This window comes from Vulpes vulpes, chromosome 15 (genome assembly GCF_048418805.1).
Source record: "Vulpes vulpes isolate BD-2025 chromosome 15, VulVul3, whole genome shotgun sequence".
In the NCBI taxonomy this organism is placed as follows: Eukaryota; Metazoa; Chordata; class Mammalia; order Carnivora; family Canidae; genus Vulpes; species Vulpes vulpes.
The window spans coordinates 47,268,993-47,294,044 of NC_132794.1; the positions used below are offsets into that span (position 1 = coordinate 47,268,993).

General features: G+C 55.5%; 1 protein-coding gene across 6 annotated transcripts; it reads right to left on the minus strand.

Annotated features, from left to right (window-relative positions):
- Positions 1 to 32: 32 nt before the first annotated feature.
- Positions 33 to 23,990, minus strand: PLCB2 (phospholipase C beta 2). Of its 6 annotated transcripts, none has more exons than XM_072738251.1 (32): positions 23,584 to 23,990; positions 19,896 to 19,973; positions 19,238 to 19,306; positions 18,454 to 18,594; positions 18,240 to 18,319; positions 18,100 to 18,153; positions 17,918 to 17,993; positions 15,144 to 15,244; positions 14,826 to 14,992; positions 14,593 to 14,739; positions 14,259 to 14,416; positions 13,914 to 13,996; positions 13,589 to 13,673; positions 12,854 to 13,016; positions 12,619 to 12,731; positions 12,414 to 12,510; positions 11,292 to 11,376; positions 11,030 to 11,154; positions 10,358 to 10,512; positions 9,646 to 9,810; positions 8,932 to 9,031; positions 8,310 to 8,414; positions 8,051 to 8,145; positions 7,843 to 7,918; positions 7,540 to 7,581; positions 7,207 to 7,429; positions 6,935 to 7,109; positions 6,697 to 6,773; positions 6,507 to 6,602; positions 5,942 to 5,999; positions 4,815 to 4,901; positions 33 to 4,463 (listed from the first exon to the last, which is right to left on the minus strand). In XM_072738251.1, exons 1-32 carry the CDS (start codon positions 23,665 to 23,667, stop codon positions 4,260 to 4,262), a joined length of 3,564 nt encoding a protein of 1,187 aa, XP_072594352.1. In that variant the 5' UTR covers positions 23,668 to 23,990; the 3' UTR covers positions 33 to 4,259. The 6 variants fall into 6 exon arrangements, 5 of the variants coding, with proteins under 5 accessions (XP_072594352.1, XP_072594355.1, XP_072594354.1 ...); XM_072738254.1 differs by having other exon boundaries at positions 33 to 184; positions 7,540 to 7,584; XM_072738253.1 differs by having other exon boundaries at positions 33 to 187; positions 7,540 to 7,584.
- Positions 23,991 to 25,052: the final 1,062 nt, after the last annotated feature.

Below are 25,052 nucleotides of genomic sequence, written 5' to 3' on the forward strand. Positions count from 1 at the left end.
GAATGAATACTTGTAGAGTGTAAGGAAGTCAATCCGTTCTCAACGACAGAATTTACTGAGACTTCGTGAGCCAGGTACTGGGTTCCCAGGTGTAGGAAATACGGAAGTTCGGTTCCAGGTGGAAGAGACCTTCCTCTCAAGCAGCACGACAAGACCAGTAGAGGCTACCGAGCGCTGAATGCATCTGCTAAATAGAAAACCAAGCCAGAGCGTGCAGGAAAAGGTGGAGTTGGGGGGTGGGGGGTTGGGCTCCAGGATAGTCTGAAACTAGGACTTCTGAGGTGGTCTTCAAGGATGTGGGGATCTGGCTGCTTTGGAAAGAAGGAGAACATTCCAGACAGGGTTACTGAGGCAAGGACATGGAAGCAAGAAAAACTTCTAGGGGATAGTACTGAGGGCTGCTCTACCAAGTACCTTCCTATGGACAGCAGGAAATAAGGGAAATAATGAAGGTGTCCCGAGCCTGGGCAGGGCCGCAATGAGATGCTCTGCAGCAGGAACTGCTGGGGGGAAAGTTCTGGGCAAGGAGAGGATTTGTCTCTGGGAAGGAGACAGTTGGCCCAGATGGATGAGGAGGAGCAAAGTGCACACAGGGCCCTGCACTCCAGGCTTCTAGGCTTCAGGGATGCCCACCTGGCATCCTGGGCCCAGCCCTGGAGCAGGGGCTCCCTCTTCTCTCCGTTCTGGGGGGCGCATGTAATGTAGACCTGTATATACTGTCAAGCACCGATCCCCTTTATCTTTTTTGCATTCCTTAATCCCCCTGCTCTGCCAGGTTTTTCTCATGGTGTCACAGAAAGGGCACAGCGTTTGACCTCGGAGTTAAGTCCCAGTTCAGAGGCATTTACCAGAGTGTGGCTCCAGGCCTGCACAGTCTTGTCTGCAAGATGAAGCCGACAATACTAGCCCTGCCTGCTTCCGGCAAGATCAAGCTAGAGAGTATCAGAGAAAGAGCTGCATGGTTATTCAGAGTGTAGAAAGCCCAATCTCACCCCCCACCCCAGACATGGGGGCCCCCCACCTGGGGTGTCACCTGGAGGTGGGTATAGACTCTCCCACCTCAGTAAGGATGCAGGAAAGCTCTCCCTCTACTCCCCAGAAGAAAGGCTTTCCTTCCCTTCATGACTCAATTTCCCTTTTCTGCAGCATGAGGGAAATTGCTTTCTTCCCTTCTTTCTGTTTCCAGAGTCAGAGAAGGAGGTAACCGTGCAATCTGTGTGTGGCAGGCTAGCCTGACAAGCCGGATGGTGACACACCCCAGGTGGAGGAGAGAAGCAGTGGGAACATGGAATGGACACCTGCTTGGTCCGAAAGAACTGTGGCCTCTCCTCCATGTGAGCTTCTCTGGGACAAGTCTGCCTCATCTGTGTCCCTGTTCCTGGGGTGGATGGAGACAGTTCCAGGGAAGCAGAGGAGCTGGCACAAGTCCCTGTCAGGGAGCGCCAGGCTGGCTACTCTATAGAAACAGCAGCCAGAGCATTCGCACCCCCTGGCATTGCCAACCCAGCCAGGCCCATGGCGGGATGGGGGGATAGTGCCAGGTTTCAGGCCCTGGAGCCTTTGCTCTGACTTTTCTGTAGGCTCAGTATGTTCTGAACAGAAAAGAAATAGCAAAACTGAAAGAAAAAAAAAAAAAAAAAGCTGAGCATGTGCTGCAGAGCAGGAGGCCCCAAAAGCCGGAATTAGAAGCTGTCGCTTAGGGAGCTGAAGGCTGACAGGAGATGGAGCTGAGGCAGGGAGCAGGCAGGCGCCGGGCACTCCCCTCCCCTCCACCTGCTGAGCCTCTCCCCTTGCAGGCCCCAGGCTGGCAAAAAGGCTTCGTCCCAGGGGTGCTAGGCTCAGGTCTGCAGTCTGTCACTCTGTCTGCAGCTGGCCCCCTCCGGGACCCCCTTCTTTCCTCCTCCAGTGTCACCAGCCCCCTCAACCTGTCACGTTGCACCAGCTCAGCAGGGCTGGGCCTGGTGGCACATGGCTGGGAATTCCAGAGAGCTGGGTGGGGGGGGGGGTGCCGGGGGGTGTTGAGTCAGCAGGGGACTCTGGTATCTGAGTCAGGGACTGAGAAGCTGGGCAGAGACCCTTCTCTTGATGTTAAAAGGTGGAACTGAGGCACAATGAATGGATAGGGAAGCTTGGCCCAGCCCCACAGGTAAGACAGCAGGAATTCACCTACTGGGGCCCTCGGGGAGGGCATTAACTCCTCTGCACATCCCCTGCAGCTGGAGGGTAACTCATCTCCAGCATTTTCCCAGTGGGCAGAACACAGGGAGGTGGGGAACTGGGCCTGACCTCCTGAGAAGCCCCCAACCTGCTGTGCAGAGGCCTCTCCAGGAGACAGGACCGCAAGTCTAGCCCGCTTCTGGGCTTCCCCGCTCCACAAGGGGGGCCCAAAGACTGCCCGGCCGGCTGAGAGGCTATGGGAGGGCAGTCTCTCCTTCCTTTCAGCAGTCATTGGGAAAAGCTGGGGACTGCCCAGTGGGCTCTCTTTGGCATATGCCCATGTACCTGGGCCACTGAATTCCTCTAGCCTGGATCCTCATCCCTGCATGGTTCTGCCCCTGGGTCAGCAGGGAGATGGGGCAGTTGAGTGCCCAGTAGGAGGGCTAAAGACAGGGCACTGCTCTGGCATATGAATATCCCACCCTTGGCTGCATCCAGTGTGACTGCAAGCCGGGCACGTCAATGACAGGGTGAATTGCTGTGAATGAGGACTTACTTACTGCTGTGAATGAGGACTCCTAGTCTCAACCTGCAACCAGGGAATGCTAGGATCCCAGAGGTCAGGCCCCCAGAGGGATGGAGGGCGGTGGTTCTGTTTATTTTCTGAAGGCACAGGTGCTCAGAACTAATGGCATTTGTTATAACTCTGAAAAGAAAACAACCTCTTCCCAGAATCAATCCCCGCCTGGCCTCTCCAAAGCCAGTGGCTGTTCCCATCTGGGATCTGGGGCTATGGCCATAGGTGCAGTGAACAGCTGTCCACAAACCCCTTTAGAGCAAGTGTTGGGTTCAACCATAACCACCTAAGAATCTGACCACTCTAAGTCTGCCTAAAGGGGCCCAGGTGGCCTGGAGGTTCACAGCTCCCAAGAGGGAGGGGGGCCCCTTGCACTAGGCTCTTCTGCTGCAGCCCTGAGGGTGGAGACAAGGAAGGGCCACTTATGGGTCGGGGGGAGAAGAGGGATGACCTCATTTTCCAGTGGTTGTGGCATCAGGGTAGGCAGAAGAGGAGTGAATCCCCTTCATGCCCAGAAGCAGGGCCATTCCACTGGGCTTTGGAAGGGACCTCACCCTGGGCTTCAGCAGCCAGGTTTTTTTTTTTCTCCCCAGGCCATTTCATTTTAGGAGCATACTACCACCTGCCCCCCATTTCTTAGCTGTAGAACAGAGGTCAGGCTTAGGCATGAAACATTGGGACAAGGCTCTCTTTAGTAGGTGTAAGAAAGAGAAAAATAAATAAATCTCAAAGTCAGGAAAGAAAATGATGCTGACCTTGTAAGGCAGCCTGAGTGGGGATACATACTAGGAAATAACCCCCCCCCCAGGCCTAGGAGAGTGCCTCAAAGGCCTTCCTTAGCCCTCCTACTAGCCAGAAGCCCAGTCCTCTCAGTGGTCAGACAGCTGAGGCAGCTTTTCCAAGTCAGCCTCCCATCCCCCACAGGCAGGAGGCCAGGGAAGCAACCTCGTCCTGGGATCCTGGAAGCAGCCGTCCCCAGGAAGCTTGGACAGAGTGCCGGGTTCTGTATTAGGGAACTGACAAGGAGGCCAGCTCAGGACAGGTCTGAGACGGGACCTCACAGCAGGAAGGTTTGGTGTTTGATCCTGCTTGAACTAGGGGTGCTAGAATGGAGGTTCCAGGCAGCTAGACCTAACCCTCCAAGTGAGGACAGAGTCCAGAGTGGGGCAACCCTAGTTGCACACTAGGGAAGGTAGAGTGAGGCCAGGACCCCATTCCCTGCCTCCAGTCCATATCCTTTTGCCCTCAACAAATATGTGACACTTATTCAGAGGCAGAGAAGAAGGATGAGGAGTAGGAAGTCAGATTGGAGAGGACCTCTAAACCTCAAATGGGCCCCTGCCCTGATGCTACCTGGTTCCTGCCTCCTCCTTTAGCCTGGCTGTTGAGGAAGGGGCTCCGGAGTCCAAGAGAGCCCCAGCTTCCCACATCCTTCGAATGCCAGGGCCTCTCCTCCGGGGGGTATGGAACCACATCCCAGAGAAGGGTGAATGTCCTTACAGAATGTCCCAGAGAGATGAGGGCATCAGAGGCGGCTCTCCTGGGCACCTGCCTTTGCTGCGAGTGGGTCCTGCTCACACAGCTCCCGGAAGGCCTCATAGGGCCTCTCAGGCATGTCCTTGGCCTCAGAGGGGAAGCAGCTCCTAAGGCAAGCCCTCACGGACTCCTTCACCTCGGCCTCCAAGCCCTTCATCCTGGCCTCGTACTCTGCCAGAGCCTCCTGCTGGAACTGTGGGTACAGCAAGACCACCGCCTGGCTCAGGAGGGGCCAGCTGCCCACTCTCCCTCCCCTGGACAGTCAAACAAGGAGATGCCCTGTGTGTTCAGAGCTCCCAGGAGACCGAGGTGGGAGGTGAGGGGTAGTGGAGGCCATCGGGGAGCCTCTCAGGGAACAGGGTGCCAACCAAGCAGAGGGATCTGTAGAGCTGCCTCCCCTTAAAGGGCCTCAGGACCCCCTGGGAACCGGGCCTGCAGCCCACCAGTGAGGGCTGAGTCCCCTTCCTGCCCCCACCCATCTCCCGACTGGTGGCTCCCAGGGTGGGCCAACTCTGCTGACCGCCAGGGTGGTAGTCTCTGTCACCTGCTTTTCCATCTCCCGGATCTGTTCCAAGCAGGCTGCCTGCTTCTCCTCCAGCTTCTCCTGGTGCTTCTCCAGGCTCTCTGTCATCTGGGTAGGAGTGAGAGGCAGGGAATCAGGACAGCACAGACGGGCAGCCTGGCTTGGAGTGCAGCTACAATCCCAGGTAACCAGCTGTAAGACTTCGGGTGAATTTGTTAACCTTCAAACAGTTCTTTTAAATTTATTGTTAAGGGATGCCTGGGTGGCTTAGTGTTTTTTTTTTTTTTAATAAATTAATTTTTTATTGGTGTTCAATTTACCAACATACAGAATAACACCCAGTGCTCATCCCGTCAAGTGCCCCCCTCAGTGCAGCTTAGTGGTTGAGCATCTGCCTTTGGCCCAGCATGTGATCCTGGAGTCCCGGGATCAAGTCCCACATCAGGCTCCCACATGGAGCTTACTTCTCTCTCTGCCTATGTCTCTGCCTGCCTCACAGACCTGTCTCTTGTGAATAAATAAATAAAATCTTAAAAAATAAATAAATTTATTGTTAATAGTCCCAGGGGAGGAACGCCTGGGTGGCTCAGTGGTTGAGCGTCTACCTTCAGCTCAGGTCATGATCCCCGAGTCCTGGGATCGAGTCCCACATCGGGCTCCCTGCATGGAGCCTGCTTCTCGCTCTGCCTGTGTCTCTTCCTCTCTCTGTGTGTCTCATGAATAAATAAAATCTTAAAAAAAAAAAATACTCCAAGGGGAACTTTAGATCCATTCTCAGCAGGGCTTTCCTTCCTCTTCTGACACCTTGGAGCTTCAGGAAGCCCCCTCACTCCCTCCCAGCCACCCACACCAATCCCATCCTTCCCTGGCCAGCTAGTCCCTATCACTTCCATCCAGTGCAGCTGGCCAGAGACAGATCCCTTTGGGCCAGTACTCTAACCTCCACACAAAGACCAGGACCCTGGGAAAGCTTGGGGGTTCCTCTTCCCCTTCATTGCCTCTTCCCATCCCTGGCTGCATGGACCACTCTTGACTGCACACCTCCTAAAGGCAATGTAAAGGCCTGGGGCCACCCTTTCCCTCCTATGTAGGGTGTGAGCAAGTGTGTCTGAGTGTGTGTGTATATGAAGGATTCAGCTCTTACACACCTGCTTAATGACTTGCACCACTTCCTGGATGTGGGAGTTGTTAATCTCTCTCTTCAGCCTGTTGGGGTGATCAGAGTTTCAGAGAGGGCAGGAGGCCCCTAGAAAGGGTTGGGTAAGACCAGGTCTCTTCAGGGTGTAGACAAAATGAGAACTCCACCATAAGGGTAGAACCAGCTAGCCGGGATAAATCATAAGGAACCAAAGAGGAGGTGAGGGGCCATTGGGAGCTCCAGGGGCTGTCTGAGGAGAGGGCCTCCTCACTAAAACACACTGTCCTTCACGGCAGGCAGGGGGAAGCTGGTGTCCCAAGGTTTCACCTCCCTGTGTGTATGACTGGTTTTCCCTGAAATTCTCTCTGCTCAAAGGGTGATGGCTTCTGTGTTTTCCCAAAGGACACTCTGATCAGAGGCAACAGAAATGGGGTTAACTTTCCAGAGCCAGGGGACAGGCACATCTCTGGAAAGCGAGTCAGGATCCACTTGCAGGGAGGTCCCTTCCCACCTGGAATGGTCCCTGCTCAGACCCACCCTGCAGTTTGAGTCCTGGGCCTCCCTCCAGGGCTCACCTTTCCTGAGCCATCTTGTCTGAGGTGACTTTGACCATGGCCTGAATCCGCTCCAGCCTCTTGGCTTCCAGCTTTTTCTTCATCTCTTTAGTGTCACTGCAGAGAGACAGGTATCAGGAAGATGTTCTGTGGGGCCGGAGCCCTCCTGGGAGGTGAGAGTCAGGCATGGGTGGGAGGCAGTCGTACGTACGTCTCCAAGGTCTCCTTGAGGGTCTTCAGCTCTGCAGCCTGCTTCTCTCTGGCCAGCTCCATCATCTTGGCGATTTGCTGTGGGGTGGGGGTGGGGGTGGGGGTGGGGGTGCAAGTGCAGGGACAGACTTAGCTGGAGAAGCCCTTTGCCCAGGTTGCCGGGGAGGGGGGAGGGCCGTTGGCTGGGCTGGGGTCCCCGGGGGTCGTCCCCCCCCCCCCACCCCCCCCCCCCCCGGCACCTCGGCCACGTGCTGCTCCTTGCGCTTCAGGATGCACTCGTACTGCTCCTCGCCCTGCTGCAGCAACTCCAGCTCCAGCCGGTCCTTCAGCTCGCGCGCCCGCGCGTCCGCGCCCTCGGGGCCCTCGCGGTCCTCCTGGGGCGCGGCCCCGGCAGCCTCGTCGCAGGGCACAGTCCTGCGGAGGCCACGAGGGGGCAGGCGCTGAGCCCCCGGCCGCCCCTGGCAGCCGCCGGCCGCCCCCGCCCGCGCCGCGGAGGGCCCGCCGCCCGTACCTCTTCTTGCGGGAGCCCTTCCCGGGGCCGAGCCTGCGGCCCCCGCAGCCCCCCGCGCCCGGCGGCCCCAGCCCGGCCAGCTGCGCCGCGCCCCTCTGCAGCAGCTCCTCCCGGCGCCGCGCGCCGCGCCGCTCCAGGTCCCGGAGCTCCTTCTCGTGCCGCCGCTGCAGCTTCACGACGCCCTTCAGCTCCTGCAGCTCCTCCGGGCTGGCGGTCTGCGGCTCTGCGGAGGCCGGAGCCGGGGTGAGGTGCGCCGCCGCCAAGGAGCCCCCCAGGAGGCCCGGACCCTCCCCGCGCTCCTTCCCAAGATCCCTCGGACTCGCCAGGCCTTACCCGCAGCTTCTTTGGCGGCCTCCTCCCTGGCCCTGGCCCGGGCTGCTGCAAGAGCCACAGGGTGGGCTGACAGGTGCCCGGAGGTGGGGGGGGGGGGTTGGGGTGCCAGGTTCTGGTCGGCTCCTCCCCGCCCCCTGGGGAGGTGGCACTATGGGCCCCCTGCAGCACACTTTCCCAGCGCTAAGGCTTCCTGCAAAGTCACTCCCATCCCAGGTGAAAGTCTGTTCTGGGGAGACGGTCCTGTGGGTACCACTGGAAAGGTCGAGGCCCTTCCAGTCCGTGGGAGGACCCTGTAGTGCATACCTGCAGATCCGTTGCTCACTGGGGCCAATGGCCCATTGACCTGGCCGGCAACTGGACTCCCAGGGGGGAAGGGTTTCTGTGTAGGGAGAGCGGATTAGGAACAAGGCTCCAAGGGCTCTGTCTCCGTCTGGTCTCTCAGCCTAGGACCCTGCCCCCTCCCTCATCTTCCCTCTGAGAGGGCAGAGCTACTGGACCAGGTAACACAGACCTCAGGCAGAGCTCCCATGGCTTCCTTGAGCTTCACAGACTTCTTATCGTGGGCACTGAAGAACTTGATGGGATTGGCAAGAGCCACGGTGAGATCTGGGTGCATAGGGGCATCACAGGGCCTGGTATGGTCCCGTGCCAGGAAGCCTCCCCCATCCTCATCTATTGCAGGATACGCTGTCCTGCCCCACTCTGGGGGCTGGCTTCAGGAGAGAGAGGGGGAATGGACCTGGGTTCCCAGCATACTGTGGGCCACCTACCTGCCCAGGTGTCAGGTACATAGTCCTTCATCTCCAAGAAGACAAAAAGCGCAGGCATGGTAAGGGGCATGTTGCTCTCGCTGTGCAGGCACAGATGGTGGTAGCCTGTTGGGCATAACAGGTGGGCAGTAAGCCATGCCTGTCGCCACCCAGCACTGCACAAGAGCAGCCTGGTACTTAAGACCTTTGACTTTGGAATCTGAGAGGCCAGAGTCTGAGTCTGGTTCTGCACCTTCCTGGTTGTGTGACCTCGGGCAGTTTACTTTAAATCTCTGAGATTTTCCTTAGCTGTGAAATGAAGTGAATGAGGTCTACCTCATGTGGTTATTGTTAGGATTAACTGAGAATGTGTTATCAGCCCATCACTCATTTTAAGTGCCCAGTGTATCAGCTACGTGGGAAATTGCCCCAGTAGTTCCAGAAAATTACAGACATTCTCTTAGGTGGGCAGAGGCCCTACCTCTGTCAGTTTCCTATTCTTGCCACACTCCATAGGCTAACATGAGAGGATTAGGTAAGCTCTCAGGGCCACCTCCCTAAAGCTGCTCTACCCTCTGGACAGCCTCCTAACACTGACCTTCATCTCAGATCAGCTAGCAACAGCACAGGACTCCAGCCTTACCAGAATTCAGGGCATTAATGGGGATGATGCGGTGTCCAAGAAATTTGTTGCCTTCCTCCATTACAGCCACCCTGAGAGAGGCCAGCTCAGGCATCAAGATCTAGGGAGAGTTCGGGACAGGACAAGCTGGGACGGGGAGAGGGTGGCTCCAGCTAAGCCACCTCCCTGGCTTCAGAAGTCTTAGCATCAGTGTGAAAACGTGGCAGGTGTTACCAGATTTGGTGAGGACAGAGGGCACCCTCTAGGCCACACACATAGGCATCCTCTTAGCTCATGCCTTGGCTGGTCCACACGGGGGAGAAGGGCTGGCTATGCAGCCCAGGGCTCGAGGGTCCTGGTGCAGACAGCCCTTGACAGCCTTACCAATGAGTATCCAGTCAGGGCAAAAGACCTTCTGGACTGGGACTCTGTACCCTAAACTGGGTGCTCCACAGGACTCTGTACCCTGGACTGGGAGTTCACATTTCTACTTTTCGTCTTAAGATGAACACACATGCACATTTGCATGCACACACATATACACGGGTGCACACATAAAACTTGCTCTCCAAGTAAATTTCTATAAATGTGGATTTTGGACTCTTAAAAATCAGAAGGGTAGAGAGAGGAGGAGGATCAAGGAAGTCCCTTTCTTTAGTTCCTCTTTTCTGTGAGTAGAGGCCAAGAAGTAGGGACGGACCGGACCGTAGCCCCTGCCCTGCCCTAGCTTCCCACCTTCTCAAAGACAAAAGGCTCTTCCTTCCAGACAGGATTGATGGAGTTGGCACTGGGTGACAGCCTGGTGCGATAGCGCCTCTTGGGGTCCCCAGGAAGGCCAAAGAGTTCCACTTCCACATAGGTGCGCACACTGCGTTCAGACAGGAACTGCCCAGAGATCACCTGGGGGTGGGGACCCATGGGAGGCTGGCATCAGCTCTCCCACCCAAGCTCTTCCCTCCCACCTGGAGCCTCTAGCTCCTGTAGCTGAAGCATCCATTCTTGGGTACTGTGGAGAGCCCCATCCAGCTGAGGCTGTGTGGCGCAAGGGTTCCAGCTAAGCCCTTGGCCACTGGGTGCTTCCGGCATTCAGAGAAGAGGTGTGGGCCTCCCCACCTCACTCCCTAAGCAAAGAAGGAATAGAGCCCTCCCCTCTCCTCCCCTCCCCTCCCCTAGGGCCTGGGGCTCCTGTAGGCCCCTCACTGCCTATTCTTCTCCCCTCCCCCACCCCAGCCTCAGCCCTTCCCCTTGGTTTCCATGGGGACCAAGAGGCAGCCTCCAGTGCTGAGGAGGAGGCAGTTTCCAAGGCAACTTGCTACTGCAGGAACTGACTTGGGCTGAAGTTTTCAGGATATCAGGGGAGGGGGTTGGGAGTGCAGGAGTAGAGCTCCTGCGTCTCTCTCCTCATGACCCCAGCCCTCCCAGCCACTTGTCCACCCCAGGGCCTTGCCGTAATGGACAGGGTGGTGGCTACCACCACGTCAATGCGGTCCACCGAGAAGGGGTTGAACTGCTTGTCTGGGCGGCGCATGAACTCATGCTTGAGGAGGTAACCACTCTGCCCATTGAACTCAAACAGCGCCATGTTCTGCTGCATGGGCAGGTCTGGAGGGACAAGAGCACACAGTGAGGACGGTGCAGCCCCAGGTCTGTCCCGGTCTCTATTTCCCACACCTCTCAGCCTCTCCTGTCTTGTGAATGGGGAGCTTGGCTGGACTGTGAGAATGACAATCTCTCATGACCCAGCCTCCTTCCTGAGGGTGTCTCATCTCTCAGGAAGGCTCTGCAACCTGGAGTTAGTGGGAGCTAAGCCACAACTGGGCCAGGATCACAGAGGGGGTTGAGGCTGGGGTTCCCACAGGCCCATTCAGGCAAAGCAGCCAGAACCCAAGCCAGCACACTGGCGTCTTCACGTGCATACTGGTGCACGTGCAGTCGTATGGGCATGAGCTAATGCATTTATATCCCTAACCACTCACATGCCCACACGGGCTGCCACAGCCTAGAGGAACATCAGGACACTGGTCTGTTCTAAAGACACCCCCCCCCCCCCAGGAATGAGGTGAAGGTGGGAGAGGCAGGGCACAGGGGAAGGTTCTTAGGGGCCTAGGAGTACCCTCACCCATAGTCTGGAAGTTGAGGGCAACCATCTGGCAACCAGCATTCCAGAACATCTGGGGCATGTAGTTGGAAGAGTCCATGCGGGTGCCCTTAGGGTAAATGCGGCTCATCTGGCGCTTGTTGTAACTGCCCAGAGTTTAGGAGCTGGCCCAAGGCCACCCACACCAGGAGGACCCCATAGCTCCCTCTGTGAGCCCTGTCCCCAGGCCTTCCCCATCCCTCCACCCCATCCGGGACCCTGGCTATGGAGGCCTCAAGGATACTCCACAAACTTCACTGAGGCCTTGGAGAGCAGGTCATAAGCCTTGAGCTCTGTGAAGGACGAGATGACATAACTTCGGTTCTTCTCTGTGTGGGTGAGAAAAGGCAGAGGGTCCACGTCAGGTTGGCCGCCCTCCCTCTGGGGTGGCTCCCTCTAGAACGGCGATCCCTCCAACCTAGCACTTCCACTGAGGCCCAAGGGTGTAAGGGGCCAAGCTGGTGTGCAGATCTGTGTGAGTCATGGCATGCTGGGAGGTCATGGTCTGTGCAGGAGACATGCCCAGGGATGGGCCATGTGCCACGGTCCTGGAGAGGGAGGGACACATGCCCTGGATGGCACAGAGGAAAGGAGCCCAGGGCGTTAGGAATACACTGTAATATGCAGAGAGTGAGCACATGAGCTATGGCTGAACATGAGGGGTGGGGGTAGGGCTGGGAGGTAGACACGGAGTCAGAGAGGCCATGGGTGGGCACAGGTGGGGCTGCGGACTGCGGGTGCAGGGATGAGGAGTTAGTGTTGTAGAGGTATACGCTGCACAAGCATGTGTAGGAAGCGGAATTCACATTGGGAGGGGCACGCACAGATGGGAAGAGCGCAGTGTGTGTGTGTCAGGAGGTGAAGTTCAGTAGCATGGCTGTGTACAGAAAGGGAAGGGTGCAAGGGGCAGATGTGCACTGGCCAGTTTTCTCTGCCTGTGGCCCTTCCCAGGAGTTCTCATGCCCAGCGGGGCCGGGGCTCCTGGGCTTGGACCAACCCAAGACACCATTCAGCTCTGGGAGCCACAGAATCTGTAGGAGGCTACAGGAGCCCCAGGCCAACAGGGCTGAGATGGCCTGGCATAAGTGGCCGAGCTGTCACCGACACAGTCCAGAGCATTCTGGTTGGTGCCAAGTTCCTCAGTACAGCACCGGGAACCTGGGAGCCACTGCCACTTAAGCCCTTTGCCTGACTCCTGTGCCGGCTATTTATAGATAGGGCCCAGAGGCCAAGGAAGGGGGGACCCCCTCCTCGTTGCCCACCCCCCATCAAGCTGCTCAGCTGTCAGGACATAGTTCTTAAGGGCCTTCTCCCGAATCGAGCACAACTGCCAGCTTACAACATCCCCCACCCCGAGCTCACTCACGGGCAGAGAGCTCGAAGGAGATGAATTTGGTGGGTTGGATGTAATTCACCAGGCTGGACATCTCCTCGTAGGCTGTCACCTCCAGGCCCGCTGTGCCCTGGAGAGGAGAGGGGAGGGCAGTGCAGAACCCAGGGAGGTGGCCCACACCCACGCCTGGGGTCTCTGCAGTGGAGACAGCAGAAGGGGCTTGGGGCTGCCTACACACCTCATCCGACTGCATCTTCTTGATCTCTTCCTCGTCCAGGTTTCCCGACTCCTCCTCCTCCTCTTCCTCCACCTCTTCCTCCTCCAGCTCTTCCCCCTCCTCACCAGGCCACACTGCCACACACACTCCATCAGTGCTGGGACTGGGGCCCCTACACATCCCCTCTGGGCCCAGCCCCTCTCTCCCCCTCTAGGTGCTCCCCGACTGCGACCCTTCCCCTCCCAGGCTGACTCACCTGTGCCCTCACCCACAGAGGCATTAGGTGGGCAGTTTCCCTCAGCTTCCCCACCGGATTCCTTGCTGGGGGCTGCTGGGCCAGAAAACTGGTTCTTTTTGTTCTTGATGAGGATCTTGCCTCGGAGATCCTCAGGGCTAGGCAGAGGGATGCCTGGTTTCAGCTGTGGGAGAGGGGAGAGGGTCAGGACCATGTCCACACCTTCAGGGTGAAGCCTCAGCTCCTTCACACCGAGCTAGGCTCCATCTGACCTGCACGCTTCTTCAGCCTCACCTCCCACGAGTCTTCCCATCATGTGCTGCGCTCCTGCCCGACACAAGTTATCCAGTTTCTCAGGCAACACTCATCTCCCTCACCTGCCTAGAATACTCTTTCCCCACTCTCACCAAGATAAATCCGGTTTCCCCTCAGATTTCAGCTTGTCACCCCTTCCTCCAGGAATCCTTCTCTGATCCCCAAGTACTCCCATAGAAGCCACTGATTGCAATGGCCCGGTTACTTGTCTGTCTCTCCACTAAAAGTAAGCAACCTTTTGGGGGGCTGGGACTCTGTCCTTGTCACTAATATACCCCCAAAGGCCAGCATAGTGTCTGACACATGGTAAATGATAGGCCCCACAGTCCTCCCAGGTAAATCCCAACATCCTCAGGGACATCTGCCTCCTTAACTTGGCTCCCACACGGCTCCAGGCCCCCAGCCTGCAGGCCCAGATGTGCCGCATCAAAGTCCACTCACTGGGAACTTTTCCAAGGGCTCTGTGAGCAGCATATCCCCAAACATCATCCGGCAGTACTCAGCCATCTTGGCCTGTTGGCGGGGTCTGTAGGGAGCAGGAGTGTGGTAGGATCCAGCAGCTCCACCCCCCTCTTGTCCATCCTTCTGGGCCCCTGACCTGGGTCAGGGACATAGGCAGGAGAACCTGGGGTCCCCAGGAGCTTGTGTCGAGACCCAAGAGAGAGCCAGAGGGCATGACTACAATCAGGGAGGGCAGGGGGAGGGCAGCTGGAAGCAGGAGGTGGGGGCAGGGGGGAGAATGAGGCTGAACAGGTGTGATACGCACGAGTCCACATGGTTTTCAAATGACAGGATAACAGGATAGGGGGAGGTCTTAAAGGCACTTTCTGCAATGGCTTCAATGGCTTCCTGGAAAAGAAGGGGTCCCAGGTGGAGAGATCCAGCATTTCTCACCCTGCCCTCAGGGGTTCCCCTCTCTACTCCCCAATTTCAATACACATAGAACTGGAGGGCCACTGTTAGTGCTGTCTCCTCTGGTCCCCTCTAGTCCCCTCACTGGTCTGAGGCCTCCCAACCATCCCTCCTTTCTGTTTCACCCGCTCCCCCGATCCCTGAGCCCAGGGCCCTGACATTGTGCCACTGCCACCAGCTTCCACACACCCAGTCTTACCTTGAAATAGATGTCTGTGGTCATGGTGAAGCCATGGGTGATGATGGGCTCCTCGTCAGGGGGCTTGCCCTTCCAGCAGTCCAGCTCCACACAGCGGCAGCCAGCCAGCAGCACCTGGCGGTACATCTCCGCCGAGGAGAGGCCAGAGAACTGGCCGGCTGAGCCAGCGCGGAGGGGAGAGGCAGGGGCACGCTCAAAGCCAGGCCCGCTCGCCCCAGCCCACTCCAACAGTCTGTCCTTCCCCAGCCCCTGGGCAAGCCATGTGAGGGATGGATTCAGGGAGGAGGAGCAGCCACCAGAAGAGGAGAGGTCCCAATGAGGCCACCCTGGTCACCTGTCAGGTAGGTGTTGTGTGAGGAGTTGATGAAGTAATGGTTGAGTGGCTGCGTCATGTCGTGGTGGAGTAGCAGCTTGTCCTGGGACAGGACGCTGTTCTCTGGGCCGCACAGAAACCACACCATGCCCTCAGGTGATAGCTGGCCTGGGGAGCAGGGGACAGCTGTCAGGACCGCAGCCCCCGCAGAGTGAGTCAGGCCCATGGAGAGGAGGGGCTCCCCTAGTCCTCACCCCTCTGCACGTTGATGCCACTGGGTTCATACTTGTCGATGAGGCCCCGCACCTGGTCAGGCCGCGCAGGTGGAAACAGCAAGGAGTTGAGACGGGGGTCCCTCTGTTTCTGGTTGATGAATTTGGTCAGGTGCTCCTTGGTCATGTAGGGTTTGGCCTTGGCATGGCTGCAGGCCAGAGAGGGCACAGGTCTATAGCTCCTGGGCTGGGGAGCACGGACAACTGCCTTCTCCAGAGAAGCCATCTAATCCCCAGCATGGCAAGTGGGATTTTAGCCACTAGCCCTTCCCCATGCCCAGCCCAGCCGAGGAAGCTCACTAAGAAGTGAAGATCTCGTCTATTTCTGGCCGAGGACAGAGGTTCATGAGGAAACTCTTGTAGACAGATTCTGGGAAGTCCTCAGGATTGATGGCATCATTCTGGGGGGACAGAATGATCATTCCTGCACTCACCTTCTCAGCGCTAAGAACCTCAAAAGAGGCCCAGCCCTGTGCAAGGGAGCCTGTCAGAGGGAGGGCTCAGGGCAGGCAGAGCAGCATCAAGTATGCTCCCGAGCACCCACTTTTCAACATGCTGGTTGCTGAGCAGAGCACATGCTTAGCTGGTTTGCCTCGCGCCTGAACCTGGACACTGGCTTAGTCTGTTGGCTGGAGCAGGATTGGAACTAGGAATGACCAGAGCAGGGAGGAGGAGAGGTTTGAAGCAAGCGGTGCTGCTGCCAGAGCAGTGGGCTTTCTTTCTTTCTTGCTTTCTTTCTTTCTCTTTCTTTTTTTCAAGTGGAGGATAAATTTTCCAAAAGAGGCAACTTGAATAAAAACAATGCACCTAACAGCAGAGCCCCCATATGAACAAGCAAAAACTGACAGAACCAAAGGGAGAAATAGGCAATTCAACCTTAATAGCTACAGACCCTAAACAGCATAAGGAACAACAACAAAAAAGATAAACTGGACTTCATCCAAAAATTAACAACTTTTGTGTTTGAAGGATACCATCAAGAAAGTGAAAAGATAATCCACAAAATAAAGGAAAATATTTGCAAATCAAATATCCAGGAAGGGGCAATTCAACAGTAAAGAGGCAGATAACCCGATGGAAAGACAGGCAGGAGATTTGAATAGACATTTCTTCAAAGAAGATATGCAAATGACCGATAAACACATGAAAAGATGCTCAATCTCATTAGTCATTTGGGAAATGCAAATCAAAACCACAATGAGATACCACTTCACTCCCATAGGATGAGTCCAGTTTTAAAAAGACAGACAATAACAAGTGTCAGTGAGGACACTGGAAACTTCGTACATTGCTGGGATGATTGTATAATGGTCAGTCACTTTGGAAAACAGTTTGGCAATTCCTCAAAAATTTTAAATACAGAGTTGCCACATGACCTAAATAGTCTACCTCTAGGTGTAGAGAATGAAAACATATGTCCAGACAAAATCATGTACACAAAGGCTTGTAGTGGTATTATTCAAAATGCCCAAAAAGTGGAAACAACCCAGATGTTATTAGCTGATGGACACAGAAGCAAAAGGTGGTATACCTGAACACTGGGATATTACTCAACAGTAAAAAGGCGCAAAGTGCTAATATGTGCTACAACATGGAAGAACCTTGAAACCCTTATGCTAAATGACTGAAGCCTGATGTCAAAGGTCACATATTATATGATGTCCAGATTAGGCAACTTTATAGAAATAGAAACTGCCAGTAGATTAGTGGTCTCCAGGGATTCTGTGCCTTTGTGTTCCATCCCAGAAAAACCCATTAAACGTCTTCCAGGATCATACTGGAAGGTCAACATCAGTCTTTGTCTGGAGCAGAGTCTGAACAAGAGAGCCAGATTGTACCTCCCTAAGACTGGGTCTTGGACCCATCTGCTCCAAGCAAAGATGGTTCAATGACTCCTCCTGGGACATAAGGAGAGCCGACAATGAGGATTTGGCCAGGGTGGGAGCTCAGGAGACAGGAGCCCGTTCCTACCCTCTTTCCAACCCCACACTTGCATTCCTGTGACTGATGGCATCAAGGAGTCACCAGCTCGGTTGAGCCGTGACTTGAGGGGGAGTAGTCTTCCCGGGGCCCATGTGAACAGGTGACCGATGAGGTCTGACTTTTATTTACTTATTACATTACCAATTCTTATCAGGAGACAAAACTCCATGAGGTGCAGGTGGTGCCCTATATGAAAGCTCTGGCCAAGGGGACGCAAGGGTCTGAGATCCACTCCCCTAGCCTGGCACAAACACTGGGCTTGGGGCTGCATCCATCTACCCAGAGGGCTCCTTTTCGTGATCTATATAAAGCCCCTTGTGGATGACCCTACATACAACTTGTCATTAAAAATTACTTAATCAGGGATGCCTCGGTGGCTCAGCGGTTGACTGTCTGCCTTCACCCAGGTCATGATCCTGGAGACCCAGGATCAAGTCCCACATCGAGCTCCCTGCATGGAGCCTGCTTCTCCCTCTGCCTGTGTCTCTGCCTCTGTGTGTGTGTGTGTCTCTCATGAGTAAATAAATAAAATCTTTTAAAAAATTACTTAATCAGAGGGGGGAAAATCATGTTTTCATGTGTTGAACTAAAGGCTATGTCCTGGCAGCTTCGACTCTTGGTCAGAGGCAACATCCCACACACGTTCTGCAGAACGAACCCCTTCCCCACATTTCAGATCCCTGGAGGTTGCCTCCATCCCTGCTGACCTTATCTTGCTCCTCTAGGCCAGAACATTCACTCTCAGCTTTCATTCCAAGACCACCACAATGAGCATGCACCCATCCTGGCTGCTTGCCCTAAACACAGTCCACCATCCACTGCCTCCCAGGGAGTAGACCAACCTGTTCTGGACTCAGGCACCTCATCCCCACCCCCCTGGATCTGTCTCTGTGCCTAGTATCAGAAACCAGTGCTCAAGAGTTAACTGGCTTTTTAGGCTGTTGGCCATGCTGTGCTATCATTCCCGCCCCCCCCCTCCCCCCCCCCCCCCCCCCCCCCCCCCCCCCGCCCCTAACTGAGCCTGGCCACGCTGGCCTTTTGTCCCAGCCAGCTCAGATGAGGGGGTGAGCCAAGCCAGGAGAACCACTCACCTTGCCTTTTGGGAGGTGGCAGGCACTGAGGGCAGCTTCTACCCGCTTGCGGTCAGCAGGAAACATCTGGAAAAAACTGAAGGAGCAGAGAAAGCCACCAGGCAGACAGAGGGGTCAGACCCAGAGAGGGAAGGCTTTGAGGAGCTGGATGGAAGTGCAGGGAGAGAGTTAGCAAAACTCACTTTTTCACAGGAATCTTCCCTTCGGGGTTGAGCTGCATCTTGAGTTTCACCAGGCTGGTGAGGGCCGAAAGCAGCTTGTTAAGGCCCCGAGGCTGGCACACCGAGCCCCGCACCCTAAGACTGGGCAGGCAGGCACTTACATTTTGTCCAAGAAGGTGCTACGGGAAGCATTGGCCGTCAGTGGGTGCTTGGCCAGAGCCAGCACGTCTTCAGCCCAGTTCTGCAGGACCCCGGAGCATGGCAGTCAGACCCCTGAGCACTCAGGTGCCCCCGCCCCCTGCAGCCCAGGCCTGTCCTGTTGGAAGCCCAGGCTACCCCAGGAGCCCAGCCGCAGGCCTGGCACCCCAGGTGTACCTTGCCCACATTCTCCTTGTAGGAGACAAAGTTGTGGAAGGTGAGGTCCACCATGTCAGGGCCAGACACCACGGTGAGTGTCTTTAGCAGGAAGTTGTTGTCAGGAAAGTCCATGTTGAAGACCTCTCGGAGCTTCTGGCTCTGCAGCAAGCGGTGACATAGTATCAGAAGTGTGCCCCAATTCCTGCCCACTGTGGCTTGCCCTGTCCCTCCCCACTGCACTAGAACTGTGGCCACCTAGGGGGAATCCCATCCGCATGGGAGTGGGGAGCCACAGGCCTCAGCATCTTCCCACCCCTGAGTCCAGGGGCTGAAGTGGGGATGGAGGGCCCACAGGAAGAGATTAACCCAGCATGCAGCCTGAGAGTTCTTTGTATTTTGCTTGCCATTTTTCATTTGAAAATGGATTCTTAGCTTCCAGTCTCATGGAATCCTGCTTCCCATCAATCCCTTCCTCTAGTTTTCCTACCAGCATTAGACAAATAGAAGCAAACAAGATGGGGTGGGGGATGTGCACAAGCAACACTCTCAGATTGTCTGGGGTGCTCTGCGGGCAGGACCTGGCCACATGATATCTCTGTTCATGGTTTCCTGGTACCAAGAGCTCTGACAAGCTCAGGAGCAGCCACATCCCTTCCTCAACTCAGGGAGAAGGCCCTGCTGCCCAGCCTGGGAAAGCTTCCCCTCGCTCCAGAGATCAGGCTCTCCACCCCCACAGGGACTCCTGCCCTCCCCATGGAGCTTGTGCCTGTGCTGAGCCTGGGCTGCCACTGGGCCTACCTACCTTGGGTATCTTGGCAAACTTCCCAAAGCGGGTATCCCTGATGCTGGTGATATCTAGAAACTCCGTCTCCTGGAGGGTGCCCAACAGGAGCAAAGAAGGGATGAGAAAAGTCAGTCAAAAATGAAGAGGAGAGAGGAGAGAACTTCCAGCACCCCTTCACATCTTGGCCAACTGCCTTCTGTAGATGCCAGCACTACCTGGGGTAGCCTGGACCCCAACCTTCCCTTCCCCCCATCAGGTTCTCCCTATTCGTGGTGAACCTGCTCCCTTCCTCTGTCCATCCCTCCCCTGGCCACTCAGGAGCTGTGGCCTGTGGTCTTGCCCTCACTATCCTGGACTCTCCTCAAGTTCCCCCTCCCTTCCCTGTATCCAGGTGCTGAGACCCTTCTTGATCTCTCTGAGCCTTCACGTTTCCCAGTACCACAGGTAGAGAATCAGCCTCCAGTGGCAGTGCTTTTTCCTCTCTCCCCAAGGGATGCAAGCATCCTCCCTCCCAAGGCAAATAGCTGCTGCCCACAGGAAAGCCCCCAGAGCCACCCCTCCAGGTCATTCCCTACTCCACAGGCATTTACACCTCCACCTCTGCACTATCAAAAGGCTGCTCTCATTCAGTGGATCAGCAGGAGCTCCAGGCTGTGGTAAGTAGGGGCTGCCTCACCTTACTCTGATATGTCCAATATAAGTAGTAGCCCTTGGGATCCACACGGAGGATAACCGGAGAAGCTATCGTGGTTTCCTACAGACAGAGGTGGTCAAAAGAAAAAGAAACAAACAAAAAAGACAAATAAACAGAAAAAAAAAAAAAAAAGATAGAAGGGGTCAGCTCTCTGTGCTGAGACTTCAGACCAAACTTCCCTGGCCCAGGCTAGGCCAGGGGTTTCAGAGCTCACCATCTCCCTGGGAGGTGGCTGGCCAGGGAATCTGCAGGTGTATTCTTTGTTCTCCAGAGCTATGGGTTAGGCACAAGCCTTAAAACCTCCAAATCAGGGTTGGGGAGGAGTAGAGAATTAGAGACAGAATTTCTGAAAGAGAGGAGGCTTCTCCTCTGAAACCCCAAACAGAGGTTCTCCCTCTAGACCCCAAAGAGGGTCTTGGTCCCGACCTCTCCCTGTTTTCAAGGGCCACAGCTTAGCCAAAGGGGTAGAATGTCTCTTGGCAAGACAAGAGTGCCACCACCCTGGAAAACTGACCAGCAAGGTGAGAGCTAAGAGCCCAACTCCTGTGCATCCAGGCCTTATGCAATGCACCTGCTATCTAGCTTCCCACATGCCCCATCCTCCCCTCCACAAACCACTCCCCAGCCAACCCATCCAAGTGTCCCATGGGCACCAAGCTCATTCCCACCTCCGAGCCTAAGAATCCCACTCTCCCCTGCCTGAAATACCTTCAAAGAGCAAGTCTCTCCTCTTCTGAAAAGCTTTCCCTGAAACATGCTACAACAGTGTGTATGTGGTTTGCACAGCAAGGAGCCCATCCAGAAAATCCCCAAGGGCTTATAGACTCCAGAGAAACAAGCCTGTGCTGCAGCATAAGCTGGACCATAAGCTTATATGCTAGACCATGAGCTCAGTGCTCCATGTTTGCTGAAGAAATCAGTGAATGATCAACGAACTCGCTTCTAAATTCTTGTTCCACTCACAGAGCACAGAGGCTTATCTTTCATTCTGATGGTCTTCATATGCATATAAAACAAGATCATAAAATTGAAGTTTCCAACGAGGCATGGTAGTTGCTGCACACAAACCAGACCAAGTGCAGAATTTACAAAGGAAATGGTCAAAAGAAAGGTTCTCAGGCCAGGGATAGTTAGAGTATGGGATAAAAAACACTTTGTGAGGAGGCTAATTTTGGAGAAAGCAGTGTTGGAGCTCCACTCCCTTTCTTCCTCAAGGAAGGGTTGGCAGTGCCTGACCCCTCACTTTTTTTTTAGAGATTTATTTATTTATTTATTTATTTATTTATTTATTTATTAGAGAGCTTGAGTATGTGCATGTGAGTGCAAGCAAGGGGGGGGAGCAGAGGGAGGAGAGAAGCAGACTCCCCACTGAATGTGGAGTCCTACATGGGGCTCCATCTCAAGACCCTGAGATGATGACCTGAGCCAAAATCAATAGTCAGATGCCCACCCATCTGAGCCACCCAGGGGCCCCCTGGCCCCTCACTTTAAGCCTAGTGAGGGATTTCAACTGTACTTAGAAAGCTTTGGTCACCCCTGCAGTTGTGGGGCAAAGTAGACTGGGGTCTGACTCTTGCCCAGGAAACTGGGTATCAGAGGTACTGAGACCCTGGTTGTGCTAGATGAGGCCAAATCCCAGGTTCCCTTCAGGCAGTGAACACAAGAGTGTGTGCTGGGGTCCAGAGTGGGCCTATGAGAAAGAAAGAGTCCAAAGCCACAGGAAATTGAAGGTCATAAATGGATTTCAAGGGGCTGAAGAAATAATTTTGAGTGACCTTCTGAAACAGAGATGGAAGAAGGATCCTTATGTAAGGGATCACTAGCTCAGTGGGGGAGGCTCTCCTCACTTTAAGCAGAATCATCAAAAATGTCCACCAGAGAAAGAATAAGCCTAACCTTCTTCCAACCTCCGAAAGCATGAGGCAGTTGGTGATAGCACCTGTTCAATTCGGAACTTGGTACCCCCCACACCTCCCTCCCCGTACCCCATGGTGGGGAGGCCTTGGAGGAAGATCAGGGAACCCTGCTGCAGGCCTTTGCAGAGCACCTATAGCCTGCCTAAAACCATTCCTAAAAGGAGGAGGGCAGAAGGTGTCATAAGATTTGAGCTTTGAATTATAACTGGCTTCTGAAATAAGACTGGGTTTCATGAAGTAAGATGACCATAGCATGATTGTCTATGACCCAAGAGCAAATGGAATGTCTTGTGACTGGCTGAGTTTCCTTCCATGGGCAGAAGAGCTTCTCCCACCAAATATGTTGTAAAGGGACCATGGGAGGCAAAATTAAGCTGGGAGTTGGTTACATCTTTTGCATTGTGCTTATTCAACATGACATGACATACCCACATCAGCTGCCAACTGGGCAAAGCGATTCTGAGCAGAGCCCTGTCTCAAGGGTACATGTGCCCCATGACAAGGCTTAGGAGCTTCCTGCTCCTGGAGGTCAGGATTCTCAGGACATGCCGTGCCCTGTCTCAGGGTGGGGAGTGGGGCAACCAACTACACAGGTACTGGCCTGCACAGAAAGCCATACAGCATGCCCCCACCCCTAATGACCCTCCATCCAATCAGGTTACACACACTTCCCAGAGGAACTGAGAGAGGCCACTTCATTTTTCATTCTGAGCCACTTCCCTCCTTCCACACTCTCCTGGGACATGTCACCACCATGCCACATCGCCCACACCACTCCTAGGGAAGCAGAAAGCGTCTAACCAGGGGCCTCCTACCCATAGTCATGGCAACCACATTACTCAGCCTTGTGCAGCCCAGAATGGCCAAGAGCCCCAGGGTGCCTTAACTCACAGACCCAGAATTCCCTCATACCACCTGGAAGGAGGATGGGCAGCCCTAAAGACCTCCTCTCCCCCAGAGACTTCCAGTTCCCTTGCTGGGACCAGCCCACTGTGATTCCGTTAATGCAGCCTCACAAAAGGCCTTAGATGGCTCATTTCCCTGCCCAAGAGAATCCCCGACTTATCACAACACAACATTTTCAGGAGTGAGGAGGACCAGAGTCTGGGAAGCAGGCCCCAGTCTGAGAAGGAACAGACAGTAGAGACAGAGAGGTACAGAGCAAAACAGCAGCTTCCCCGTTTCCTTGCAGACAGACGGGTGGCTGGGAGCTCAGCTGAAAGAAGCTAGCAGAAGCAGAAGTCAATCAGTTCCTTCCTAGGCCCAGGAGCAGAGGCCTCCAGCTCTCACTTAGGGTTCCCCCACCTTTTATGGCCACCCCACAGCAGCTCAGGGGAGAGTGGGACCTCCCTGGGCTAGGGCAGAGCCCTATGGGGAAGAGCAATAGTGGGGGCATCTGTGCTAGGAGTTAGGGACCTTCTGGCACTGTCACAACTCCAGGGCACTTTCCTCCCACTAATGCTGAGATCAGGATCCCCCTACCCTTGTCTTGGTGGTTTGGGGGACCACAGACCCAAACCCAAAGAAATTCCCTTCTGTGACCACGCAGGCAGCTCATCCTCTTGTCCCATCCAGACGCAGAGCCCGAGCCCCAGCAGTCCAGGGACATGCAGTCAGGGGCACCCCCCCCAGGTTTGTTTATGCAGGCTGTTCTATCAGCTGCCTGGCCAAGCCTCACAGGCGCCTGGTCCCAGCAGACATAAACCAACCCACCACCCCAGTGCCCCAGCAGCCCACACCCCTGCCCCACTCACATCGTCCCATTTGATGAAGCGCTCCCCTTGGCTCAGATAAGCCTCCACCTTGGGGGGCAGCAGGACAGGGCTGAGCAGAGACATGGTGCTAAGCGGCCCTCTCTGGAGAGACTGGACAGGCACAGGCCCGCAGGGGCAGGCGGAGGGAGGAAGGAGGCCCGGCTGGAGGAGAGCCAAGCTGGGCTCACATGGCACCCGCCCGAGCGGCCCGGAAGTCTGGATACTCTTGTAGCCCACGGGTGGCAGTGGCCAGCGGCGGAGCCCAGGGCTTTGGCCAGAGCCCCATCTGCCTTTTAAATCAGGCTCCTCCCACCTGCCTTCAGTGGGGGCTGTGGTCACTGCTCCCGGGGAGGTTAGGCTCCCTCCGCAAGGCCCCCGCCCTCACCCCTTGTGCCTCAGCACTTCCTGCTCAGGGCTTCCTTTTCTGTGCTCTTCAGGACTGAGGGGCGGGTCCTGAGGCCTGAGGCCTGGTCACCCTGGAGCTGGGGTAGGCAGGCAGGGTGGGAGTTCAGCCCCAGGGGTGATCACCGGTCAGATGAAGCTGAAGGGCTGGAGAAAGAACAATATGGGGGCCACATGGGGATGCTGTCGCCCAGGCTGGGCCTGAGGGGAGGGTGCAAGGAGCTCCCCAGGGGAAGGGACTGCCCCAGAGGTGGACTCTAAAGAATAGGAGTCTCTTCCAGAGGCTGAGGAGGCTGGGACCACTCTGGACAGGGGAGTTGAAGGTGAGGAGGGTCCAGCTGGGGCGTTTTGAATAAGCAAAGTTTGTTGAACACCCAGCTCTTCTTTCTCAATGCTTCCTCCCATGGAAATGAGGTACAGCGAGGCAATCACGCCTCTCACCTGCTGCCATGCATAATTCCTCTTGGCCCTGTGGGCCTGGCAGAGGCCTGGAACCGCCACAGACCAGACATTACTCCACACACAGTAACCCTTGGCCACCAGCCTCCCCTGCACTCCTTTGCCAAGCTGTCTCCTCTGCTCTATGCCCAGGGCCCTGGGTGAGAACACAGGGAGCAGGAGGCCACTTAGAGAAGCCTCAACTCTGGCTGCCTTCTCAGGGCGCATGAACCCAACACTGACCAGGCTCAGGGAGCTCAGTCCAAGCCTCAATCAGCCAGCCACTTCCTCTTGCCTAACCTGCTCCTCTTTATCACTCTTCTTACCTTAGCTGGGGGAGCAGAGAGCTCAGCCTAGGACTTCCTTCCCCTCTTGGGGCCTGCCTTTCTGCCCTAGGGCCCAACTACGTGACCCTCACCCATGCCCTAGAACTGCCTCTGCTGGCCAGTCTGGGCCAGAGCAGGAGAACAGGGGCCCCTGAAGCCTGGAGCTAGGGGTATTTCCTAGGACAAAAATACCCCGCAGATAAGCAATTCCAAGACCAGTAGGGTGGATCCTGTAAAGAGACCCGACAGCCTGTGGAAGAGCTCTGGAACTCCTCCATGCTTTCATGCCCTCTGCCATCAGGA